The sequence below is a fragment of the Carcharodon carcharias genome, chromosome 2, assembly GCF_017639515.1.
Source record: "Carcharodon carcharias isolate sCarCar2 chromosome 2, sCarCar2.pri, whole genome shotgun sequence".
Classification (NCBI taxonomy): Eukaryota; Metazoa; Chordata; class Chondrichthyes; order Lamniformes; family Lamnidae; genus Carcharodon; species Carcharodon carcharias.
In genome coordinates this window covers 136,736,208-136,748,655 of record NC_054468.1, presented here as the reverse complement: position 1 = coordinate 136,748,655, position 12,448 = coordinate 136,736,208, and the positions used below count along the sequence as shown (strand labels likewise).

Sequence of the window (12,448 nt, the reverse complement as noted above, 5' to 3'; positions counted from 1 at the left end):
TTTGTGTTCTTCCCCTTTATTTGTTTTGCAGATGGCTCAGAATATCACAGCGCATTACACAGGTTTAATGGGAATTCTTCACTTGCTGCTGGCCAACTGTGAATTTTGTGTAAATTTTGTAATGATTTATGCCAGAATGGCTTTGCAAAACATGTCATAAAGTTTCTTCAAAAGGCAATCTAAAAACGTAATGGTATTTGTGGACATTACTTCTACTTAATTGTCTGTGCTTTGCAAGTTCACGTCAAAAGAGGGTTTGTCAGGGTCTGACCCTTCAAAGCACAAGGTCTGTTCTTTCATTTTACATTAACTGGATTCCAAAAGATCATCTCCGCAATCGGAGAAGAAATGCATGTTTGCACTGCTTGCTTTCCAAGGGGTGATACTTGTCATAGAAATCCAAGATGTATTCTTCAGCCTTGAATCCAAACTTCTGATACAGCAGCATAGCAGAGTTACTGGCAGAGACATGGAGAGTCACATCCTTCCCCATGCAAGTCTGTAAAGCAGTAGAAGAGTGAGAGTGTGTGGATAAACAGGAACCTGCATTCAAAATGAACAACTGCAGTGTCGAATCATATACTCTATCTGACAAGGGATAAAGTACCTGAGGGTGAGAACAGTGGAGGTATTTTTGCAAGGATTCACCCACTTGTCCTCCACAGCCTCAACACAAGAGCCCTGGAAAAACAGCTTTATGCATGCTTCACCCTCATCAAGTTAGGGCAGGCAAGCGGGAACATCCTTACAGGAATTCACCCCTTAAGAATTTTCAGCAAAGATACATAATTCAAACAAATCTGGCATAAAACAGATTCCATTAGCCAACCATTAAGACACTGTTGGTAGTTGGATATCATCTGCACAGCAACTGAACTGACAGCAACTTGTGCACAATGATATGATGCCTAAACATGAGAATCGGCCAAGGATAACTATGGAGTCTGATAGAGTGAGACACTCCAAGATGAGAAATGTTCCACGGTTACTTATAGTAATGCAAGTTATATATTTTTCAAGACTGGATGTTACAACTTCTACCTTCAACGAAGACAAAGTTCAAATTTTAAACCTTTGAGCCACAGGTCTTAAACTTCAGGGGTGGGAAGGATTTTTAATCGCCAACACGAGCCATGATACAGCTCCATTAATTGTATGAGACTATTATACAGTTTATGTGGTGTAACAGCCTAACCTGAATGAGGTGGTAAATCATGAAGGTTGCAATCCCAGCTCTCCTCCATTCGGGGTGAACCAGCAGGAAGGATATATAAGCCTGATTGTATTTCACATCAGGAACCATGAAGCCAAAGCCAATAATAACTTTTTTGTAGAGGACGACAACACTGAAATCTGGGTACTGTAGGCTCTCCGACAAGTCGATGCCTGTGTGGGTTAAAAGTGAGATTACATCAGTAAATGTTTAGAAACTAGCTTCAGGTTATACAGAGCACAGTGTGATATATGACATCATTCACATTTTGTACAACAGTAATACAGCACTGTACTTAGTATTTCCAAAATATTAAAATTGCAAAGTACAACATCCACTCACAGAAAACACAAATACAAGGAAATTATGGGTGGAATTTTCCAGTCCCACCAGTGGTCAGGATGGGAAAATTAGGAGCGTGGCCAAAAGTCAGGTGCAAAAATAGGTTTAAATTTTCCACTCCCTACTTTTTGGTGGGTCAGGTAGCCCACTGCGCCTTGTCAGGAAACACATTTACATGCATTTGAATATCATGAGTACTCATTATAGTATGGAATTACCCCCCCTTCCAGATCAAACAGCCACACCAGCATCAAAATAGACCGCCGTGAATCACAACTGGATATAAGTGACATGCACCTGACAAACTGCACTTCACTCGTGACTTTGAGGTTTGTGTGTGCAGCGCTCGCTCGCCTCCTTTCACTGCGCTGCACACACCACTGCTCCAACTCCATGCCAAGGCTGCTCAGGCAAGACCAGCAGGAAAGCAAGGGATGGGGGGCTGGGCCCTGGAAAGCAAAGGTTTGACTGGGGGATGGGGTAGTGAGACAAGACAAAGGCAAGGGAATGAGCTGGAAGGCAAAGGCTTGATGTGGGGGTGGTTGACTGGGCCCTGGAGGGAAAGGTGGACAGACACATGTGACGGGTAGGGTGAGGTGGGGGGGGGGGGTGAAATGACTGGGGAAGGGTGCACAGAGACACATGATTATGGGGAGGGGGGGAATGACTGGTGAAGTGTGTACAGAGACACATGACTGGGGGAGTGAAATCACTGGGGAAGGGTGCATACAGACACATGACTTTGGGGATAAAATGACTGGGGAAGGATGCATAGAGACATGACTGGGGGAGGGTGCATAGAGACACATGACTAGGGAGGGGTGGGCTGTTGGGGGGGTGGGGGATGGTTGGGTGGGCAGTTAGGGCCAGAACTGGTCTGTGCAATTGTGCACCAATTTAGAGGGCTGTGCTTGGCAAGCCTGTCCTAGGCCCAAAAGAGGGAGAGGAAGGGCCTGCATCAGTTGTGCACAGCAGGATGTTCAGGGCTAGGTCAGTCCTTCACACACGTCGGTCATTGGATTGGTCCTGTCATGCAGTGGCACAGTAACAGTCAAGGGAGGCATCTGCCGTACATCTGGTAATACAGTGGGAGGCACTCGGTCTCATGGCTGTGGATGGAGGGGCGGGGGATGTCTCGGTATATCACAGTGCATAGGGCTTCAAGATGGGAATGGGTCAGGTCAACATGGGTCATCAGGACATCAACATCAAACAGTTCATGGAGGAGAACAGGGATATCAGTAACAATCACAATGTGATCTAGGATCAGAGGTAGAGGAAGGAGAGTGATTGGAGGGAGGGAAACCTGCACATTATGCTCTTCCAGCACAATGGGAGGAAGTTCAAAGCTAACGGGGAGGGGGGTTGGAAGTGGGTCTCATAATAAAACCTGAGCACCAGGATATTGCAAGCTGATCCAATGATGCAGTACAAAAGCAAGCTATGAAAAAAATTGACAGGAGAGAGGTCTAAGGGCTTGTGGGCGGAGTCGAATACTGCACTTTTGGGCCGAGTGAAGGGGCACCCTGCTAATTTACACTTTGCTAATTGGAGATCACTGCACAGCTATGACATGTTGGGAACACTCAAATGCCAATTGAAGGATTTGGGCACTTTAACTCATGATGCACACTCTTGTAAGACTCCATTTTGCCCTGGGGCCGGATTTTAATTGTGTTCCAATGAACATTTGTCCCCCTCTGACAAAAGTGCAACACTCAGAAGAATCCAGTTGTAGAGGGTCAACAGCCAAACCGCATATGGCTAATGCCACAAAGACCTCCACAACCTGGAGCTGACAGGTCCAGGCTTCATGCACCACCTCGATTACAGTCCTTACATTAGTGCAAGGTTGGGCTCTAGTCTAAAGGAGTCAGTCTGTCAGAGCCCTGTCTAACACTTCTAGTGCCTGGCTGCACTTATCCAGATTTAAATCCCATTCTTAAAGAACTCTCATGCCTGGGGCATTTGGGTGGTGGAGCACTTCCAGTGATGCTCAAGGCTGTGCTATAGCTGTAAGAAACGATCTGGGGATGGAATGCCTGGAATGAGGGTTATTCAAGGGCTTCACAGTGACTCCCTAGCTTGCAATGGGAAGGCGATCATTGCAAGATTATGTACAATCATGTATCTGTTCAATGTTTCCACAGGTGCGAGTAGGAGTAGAGAATGGATGCAGCAAGCAAACTGTCTTTTTCCTGGCACTCAGGCAACAGAGGAGATGAAGGTAAAAGCAAAATACTGTGGATGCTGGAAATCTGAAACAAAAACAAAAATAGCTGGAAAAACTCAGCATGTCTGACAGCATCTGTGGAGAGGAATATAGTTAACGTTTCGAGTCCGTATGACCCTTCATCAAAGATGATGAAGGACTCGTTGCCATCAGGCAGAGCAAAGGGAAGAGCCTCGCCCTGAGGAACATGGTTCAATGGAGCCCCATGAAGACCAAGGCCCCGAGGCTGACAGACCCATTCCACGGGGGCGTTGGGCATGACCTAGGGTGTACTGAAAACGCCTCTCATACCTACAGATCTGCTGTAAACGCCTTCGCTTATCAAGGCCTGTGGTGGATCATATCAGCCACATTCTTGGGGACGAAGCTAACTCCGCAGGGACTGGGAGGTCATCCATTGCCTGTAGCACTAAAGGTGACTGCCGCACTGAACATTTTTACGAGTGGCTCGTTCCAGGGCTCCACTAGGGACCTCTGTGGCATATTCCAAGCATCTGCTCATAAATGGATTTGAGAGGTAACCGACGCCCTATTTGACAAAGCTCACCATTACATCCAGTTCTCCCTGGATGAAGCAGCCAGGCTGCCAGAGCAGTGGGGTTTGCAACATCTTCGGCTTCCTACAGGTGCAGGCTGCCATCGAGGGCACACGTGTGGCTTTTTAAGAGCTCTCTGGCAACAACCACTGTGACTCATCAACAAAAAAGGCTTCCGCTCTCTCAAAGTGCAGCTGATCTGTAACCAGCAGAAGCAGATTATGTAGGTCTGTGAGAGAAAACCTGGGAGCTTGCATGACTCTCACATCTTGAGTCACTCACAGGTACCACAGATCTTCAAGGGCCCTCAGCGCATCCAGGGTTGTCTCATTGATTCTAAAGGCTACCCACAAAAGACTTGGCTGATGACGTCTATTTAGCGGTCACAAAGTGCCTCAGAGGAGAGGTACAATACAGCTCATTCTGCAACACATTCCTTGATTGCTTAGACCATTGGGCATGTTGAAGAAGCATTTCAGATGTCTGGATCAGTCAGGCGGCACTCTCTAGTATTCTCCCCAGAGGGTCGCCCACATCATTGTGGTTTGCTGTGCTCTACACAACCTCGCGCTACAAAGGGGGGATGACTTGCCAGATCAAGAGATGGAGGAGCTACACATATCCTCTGATGAGGAGGATGTTGAGAGGGCTGAGCTCGATGAGGGTGAGGAAGCTAGCACTCCAGAGGAGGAGGCCATAGCATGGGCCAGACGCGACAGGCATGCCCATGAGATCCTTATAGCCACAAGGTTCCAAGACGACGATGATGACTTGCTCAAATGAGCTTCTTTCACCTATGCCCTCCATGCTGCCTCAACATTAACACTTTTGTTGCTATCCTCAGCATCTCAATGAAGGGCATCAATCTCAGAAAGAATAGTTACAATCTTGCTTATCATTACAATGGCCTCATCCTTGAAATGCTAAACAGCCTGTGGAGCATATGGCCGCTCTGTTATGGGATTATAACTCCACTAGCATGCACTGTGAGCAGAGTAGACATGGTGCAGTCTCTTTAAGCATCTCTCTAACATTTCACTGCCTTTGGCACCCTTCAAGAGACAGAAGCAGCATTGCCAATCTCAGTGCACTCGTAGCAGTATGCCTGGAGTGTTGCTAGGTGCCTCAAGGAGGACGATCAGCACTCATTGGTTCTCGCTTTGACATCTGAGTTGTATTCTCAATCCAGACTGTGGGATCTCTCTACAGGCAATCTCTCATGCAAGATTAGTGCTCAGGCGTCGCCATCACACTGAGTCCATAGCATGAGGTCGTTTTTTTAGAATGCAGTGATGTCACTCTCAGTGATGGTTGCAAATCAGGTCACCTTTGTGTACACTGAGTGCGCTTCTGCAACAGCATTGTCTGATGACTGACAATCATTCATGACCATGCCTTCGTCTGGAGTATCCAAACTTCCCGTGCAGCCTAGCCTTTGCATCTGTGGGCCTGAGAATGCAGACACTGCATTTTGGCATTAATTAGTTAATTCTTTGATAATAAACAGCACACATCAGATGTAGTGAAGCTTAGCTCTGATCCCACTTGAGGCTTCCACATTTTCATTCCAGAAGTCTCAGATGTCCACACGAAAACCAGGCACACTGATGAAATTCTTACGATCAGATAACCATGTGGATTGCTCACTGGAGAGCTGCATCAGAGATTTGGGCAAGCCATGTTAGTCTGTCATTTGGGGCCTTGACACAGACCTCTGATCTCACAATCATTGCCCTCTAGCAGGCAATCAGGAGTTACTGGGTGTTATCAAGGTCCATAGCTCTGCATTATGCAGGTGGATAACTAGGAAGTACTACAGGGCTGCTGTCTAGCTGTAAACACGGACAGGACATAACACTGCAGGCTGGCAGGAGCACATAAGATCCCCGATTGTTGGTAGATATGTAACCCACACTCAAACCTGACAACCATTATTTGGAGGCAATTGAAGGATGCACCAAAAGAGATTGACTCCAATGCAGCTCGACATTAAAACCTATACGGACCACATGGATCATTCCTCAGAGTAGAGGCATCAGGTGAATAAACCAAACTGCAATATTTAAACTCATGAAGCCACATGATAAGATTCTCTGATGCAAATCTCAGATATGCATTGCCCAACCATCATTTTCCTGGAGCCAGAGGCCTTGCTCATGTCCCTGATGTGCACAGAAAGGCGATGCACTGTAATGAGATGATGTGAGACACCATGACCTGAAGCACATGACAGGAGATATGTGAGGATGGGGGATGCATCTGCTACACTTGTATGACCTCTAAACATTGCATCAGATAGAAGAGCCATTCACTAGATGAGAAGTTCACACAAACCAAAAGATATTTACATATGTGCAAAGTATACACAGATTGGGAACACCCGTGTCATCTTTGAGATCTCAAAATTTCTTAACTTTTCTTACCCTACTGCTACGTCTAGGCGCATCCCTGACATCCTCAGTAGAGGATGGAGGTAACCTGCTGACTGCTATGCCCCGTTGTCTGTGATGACCTCTGGAGGGCCTTGGCCTGTTTTGGGTCTCCCGCTGTGGGGCACGTGCACCCTCCTTGGCCTGAGGATCTGCAGTTGAAGGGGTCACAGGCAGAGGGAACTTGGAGTGGGTGGATAGCCCACAAGAGTCCTGGGTGGATTGCCCCAAGGTGTCTGGCTGATGCTCCTCCTCCCTGTGGGTGCCCAAAGACACCTCCCTGACTGCTTTAGGAGAAAGGGCTCCTGGAGGGAGATTGAGGTACCCCGTCCCCCTCTCGCCTAGCCACTGCTGGAACGTTCTCATGGCTGAAGCGATGGTGTGCTGGTCCTCGCGCACATCCAGCAGAAAATGCTGGACCAAGGCCTCCATGGCAGTTACTGCCCTTTCAATGGTGACCTCGATGCACTGGCATGTAGGGGTCAAGACATCACGCTGAACATTGATGGATTCCTCCATCCTCTGTTCCAATCTGATTACGGCCTCTGACAACCCTGCCTGATGTGCCTCTGTCTATCTTTGGAGCCAGAGATTCATCTTCAAACCCGGACTCAGCAGATGTCTGGCCTTCAGCAGTCCTCCAAATGTCGGTGACCTTGGCTGTCACTCCACCTGCTGTGGACCAGAATCTGTGCTGTGCTCACCAGATGGTGACCCCAAGCCTGCTCTTAAACTAGATGCCACAGAGGTGTGTCTCTCTGCGCTGGTAGAAGGTGCTGTGACAGCTCTACATCTAATGGGTCCTCAGAATCTTCATCTGAGGTGGTCTGGGGCTGGGATTGATCAGCTGGCTGGCAATGTCCCTCCAGCTTTTCTTGCTGGTGCCTGTAATAGGAGAAAATTAGTGATTGCCTGGATAGTCACCCACTTCAAAGAGCACTCACAGTTTCGACAGGTGGGTAAAGACCTGTACATGTGGCCTCACTGGCTTGTGGGGGACGCCGATCTTGCCTTCGGTGTAGGCATGGTCCCATTCCTCACCAGCCAGCTCTGCCACCTACTCTTCAAAGGGGGTGAATGGCCTGAACTCCGGCATCCTGGAAGTAACGGCAGAGCCAACGAACCCCAGCCCGCCCCACCACGAGAAACAGCATACTGCACGTTTATGCATACATAATGAGCTAAAAGGCAGACGATCCAGCGTGGCAATCCATCAAGACAGTCAGCAGGAGCCATGCCACCTTTCTCACTCGCCACTGCACTTAGTCCCCAGAACGGAAAATTCCACCCAATGTGTTACCAGATCCCCTCCGTAAAATTATGTTCAGGTCTTTCCTTCACTAACAAATCATACAAGGACAATCTCCCTATAACTTGCATTTGCCTGGCTCCCATAGTCTACAGTTCAGAGGAGGTAATGGCCATCCCAAATGTGTATGTATATATATATATATATATATATAAATATATATCCTCCTCTTTACATATCCTTAAAGGATTACAGGCTGGATTTTGTTGGCAAAGATGAAGCAAATCTTCCCCGCAAAAATCTTGGTCTACTTAAGGATTGTAGTCATCAGGAGTTCATTTCCTTCAAATTCATTCAGAGTTCATTTTTGACATTTCTCTAACTGCATCTAAGTACTAGAATTCAGCAAACACTCTTCCTAACTAGATTACAGAGCAAGGAAGATAGTCAGTACTTAAATTAGATCCAATTGTTTAATATTTAGTTTTGTGTACGCAATTCTTTCCCCTTCACTCTTCAATTCTCAGGTCTTTAATACAAAATCTTTCTGCCAACAAACAGGAATGTGATGTCTGCACTCTGCTCTCCACCAGTACCATATCACAGCCAGCTGGTAGGAGATATGTGAAAATAACATGGCAATTTCATGATAACTGATATCAGGAATGCAATCTTGTCAAAGGTTTAATGATTCGAGTAAGCTTGAGATCATCCAAAACTCTGCTGCCCACATCCTTACTCACACCGAGTCCCACTCAGCCATCACCCCCTGTGCTTGTTGACCTACACTGGCTTCTGGTTAAACAACACCCCGATTTCAAAATTCTCATTTTTATTTTCAAATCCCCCCCTGGCCTAGCCCCTCAAGCCCCACAGTCCTCCAACAGAGCTGTGCTCCTCTAATTCTGGCCTCTTTACCTTCTCCAATTTTAATTGCTATACCATTAGTGGCTATGCCTTTAGCTGCCAAGGCCCTGAGCTCTGGAATTCTCTTCCTAAACCTCTCTAACTCTCTTTCCACTCCTTCAACCAAGCAACCAAGCATTTTGGTCATCTGCTACAATATCTCCTCTTGCGACTTAGCGTCTAATTTGTTTTATAACACTCCTATGAAGTGGATGGAGCAATTTTGTGATGTTAAAGGTGCTATATAGAAGCAAGTTGTTGTTGTTGACTTGTACAAAGGATAGCAGCACACAGACTTACCTGAATATTGGTTATTTACTGTGAAATCTTCTTCACCTTAATAGGTAAACCTCACAGGTAACAACCGATCCAAAATAAACAGCTGAAAATAGCACAATTTTTCCAAGAACCAGGATATAAGTAACTTTCTCAAGTCACTTTGTTGCTATTACAATAGTAGGTAGAATAGTTGTGATGAATAAATACTGCATGATACTACATTCTCAAGGTATTAATGGAAAAAAGAGTGAGGCAGAGCCTGAATGATAACTGTTATGGCAGTAGTGATTGAAGATGCCACACATTAGTTAACAAAATACCTTTCTGCTCCACGATTATAATTTGTGCTAAGATTCATCAACAAAACAACATAAAAATAGGATCTGGAGCAGGCCATTCTGCCCCTCAAACATGCTCCATCATTCGATAAGATCATGAACGAGCTTCTACACCAACTCCACTTTTCCGCCTTGTTGCCATCACCCTTGTTTCCCGTAGTGCCTAAAAATATATCAATCCTAGTCCTGAATATACTCATCAACTGAGCATACACAACTCTCTGGGATGGAGAATCCCAAAGATTCACAACTCTGCAAAGAATGAGGAAATTTCCACTTTTCTCAGTCCTTAATGACTGACCCCTTATCCTGATTTCTAGTTCCATACCCTTCAGCAGGGGAACCAACCTCTCAGTATCTACCTGTCAAGCCCTGTAAGAGTTTTATAAGTTTTGCTGAAAAAAGAAACAATTTGAAGCTTTTCATCTTGCACTCATCAGGATACTTCGCAAGCATACCAACATAAGGGAAAACAGCAATTTATACTGTATGGGAAGAGAGTGATGATTGGTTGGCAAGTGAACTTAACCAATCAGAGCCTATTTGCCAACCAATCAGCACTCTCTTCTCATACAGTATAAATTGTTGTTTTCCCCTTATATTGGCATTCTTGCGAAGTGTCCTGATGAGTGCAAGATGGAAAGCTCTGACATGTCTCTTTTTTCAGCAATACTCAAGTTCTGTATGAAGTCACCCCTCATTCTTTTAAACCCCAGACAGTTTAATCTTTCCTCACAGAACAACCTTCTCATCACAGAAAACAATCTAGTGAACCTTTGTTCTCTCCCTTTAAAACAAATATATCCCTCCTTAGGTAAGGAGATCAAAACTTAACACAATACCCAAGGTGTGATCTCACCAAAGTTCAATGTAATTGCATAAGATTCCCTTACTCTTACACTACCCTTACAATCAAGGCTAAAATGCAATTTGCCTTCCTAATTGCCTGCTTTACCAGCTTATTAAATTTGTGATTTATGTACTTGGACCCAAATCCCTCTGCATGTCGACATTAGTGTCTTTTTAAAAAATATTCTGCTTTTCTATTCTTTTTACCAAAGTGGATAAACTTCACATTTTCTTCCATTATACTTCATCTGCTGCCTTCTTGCCCACTCATTTAACCTATATTCCTTTGCAGCTTCTTTATATTCTCCTCACCGCTTTAAGTGTTAACTGTGTCTCAGTTGGTAACAACCTTGCCTCCAAGTCAGAAGGTTGTGAGTTGACGTCTCCTTCCAAGACATCAGCACAAAAATCAAAGCTAACATTCCAGTGCAGTACATTGAGGGAGTGCTGCATTGCCGGCAATGGCGTCTTTCAAATGAGACCTTAAACCGAGCCACAATTTGCCCTCTCAGGCAAATGCAAAAGATCAGGTGGCATTATTTCAAAGAAGAGCAGGGGAGTAATCGTCAGTGTCCAGACTAATATTTATCCCCCAATCAACATCACAAAAACAAATTGCCTAGTTGTTATCACTTTGCTATATCGGATAGCTTGCTGTGCTCATATTGGCTGCTATGTTTCCTACTTTACATAAGGTGACTATTCTTCAAAAGTCCTTTATTGGCTGGCACAAAGCACTTTGTGATAACCTGTAGTCATGAAAAGTGCTATATAAATGCAAGCCTTCTTTACTTTCCCATCCAGCCTTGTATAGTCATCAAACCTGAATATTTTATACTTGGTTCCCTCATCTATGTCATGAACATAGATTATAAATAACTGAGGACCAAACACTGATTCTTGCGCTACTCCGCTAGTTACAGCCTGACAACCCAAAAATGTTTGGTTTATTCCTACTCTGTTTTCTGTCCGTTAACCAATTCTCAGTCCATGCTGATGTATTAACCCCGATCCCATGAGTTCTTGAAGCTGGATAGAATTTCACTGTCAGGAGAGAAAATGAAAATACCTGGCCAGAAGAATTCATGGCACATCGAGTTTATTGTAGGAATAAAATTTGGGCAGACGTAGCAGTAATCAACAGGGGCTTCAGCTTCTGCTTTCCAGGTAGGGTCACTCCGATGTGGATAGGCCCGAATTTCAGACAGTAGTTGTAGTTTAGGTGGATTACATTCAAAATCACGCCTAATGAAACAAAACAAGAAAGAACTCAATTTGTGAAAGGGAAACCATAATAATTGTTCTTCTGTAAATTTCAGCTGGCAAAACCATGAAAAATCTAAATAATTGCATTGTTAATTTACAGACAAGAAAAGCCCTAAACAGCTCCCTGTACCAGTGAAACCATCACCATTCCGTACTACAATGTCTAGGTGGTTGATGTAAGGATATAATTTTTCTTTTCAAAAGGTAAAAAAAAGACATTTAGTCCAAACAAGTCAGTCCAGTTTTCAATGGGTCAGCTGAACCTATATCCCACAACCTTCAACCCTTTCTCCAGAAACACATTTTACTCCATTTATTCTGTCATTTCAGCTTAGAATCATAGAAACTCACAAAACAGAAGACCATTTGACAGATCCGTCTGTTTTGACTCTTTGAAAGGGCAATCATGCTTAGTTCCACATCCCAGCTTTTTGTCTGTAACCCTTTAAGTTTCTCATCCTCAGCTACCTGTCCAATTATTTTATTTATGGAATAAACTTTCACTGCCTTTACATGTAGATCCCCAGATCCCCAACAACTCAGTGAAAGCAATTCTCATCTTCTGGCAATGATCTTAAATCTGATTTCTGGTTATTGACCCACTCACCAGAGGGAATGTTTTTCTTTACCTAATCTATCAAAACCTATCATCTTGGAAACTTCTATTAGGTCACCTCTTAAGCTTCTCTGTTCCTAATTCTTCCAACCTCTCCTCATTACTGAAATCCCTCATTCTGGTAAACTTCCTCTGTATCAATTCGAAGGCCTTTACAACCTTTCGTGAAGTGTAGTATCCAGAATTGTTCAC

The 12,448-nt window shown here is 44.7% G+C and overlaps 1 protein-coding gene across 1 annotated transcript in view; it reads right to left on the bottom strand.

Annotated features, from left to right (window-relative positions):
* The window catches only part of kat14 (lysine acetyltransferase 14), a 69,349-nt gene continuing 56,901 nt past the window's right edge, over positions 1–12,448 (bottom strand). Inside the window, exons 8-10 of the mRNA XM_041177487.1 lie at positions 11,444–11,619; positions 1,196–1,386; positions 1–499 (exon numbers count right to left, since the gene is read on the bottom strand). Coding sequence (XP_041033421.1) covers positions 326–499; positions 1,196–1,386; positions 11,444–11,619 — 541 coding nt within the window. The 3' untranslated portion in view covers positions 1–325. The remainder of the gene's footprint in view (positions 500–1,195; positions 1,387–11,443; positions 11,620–12,448) is intronic.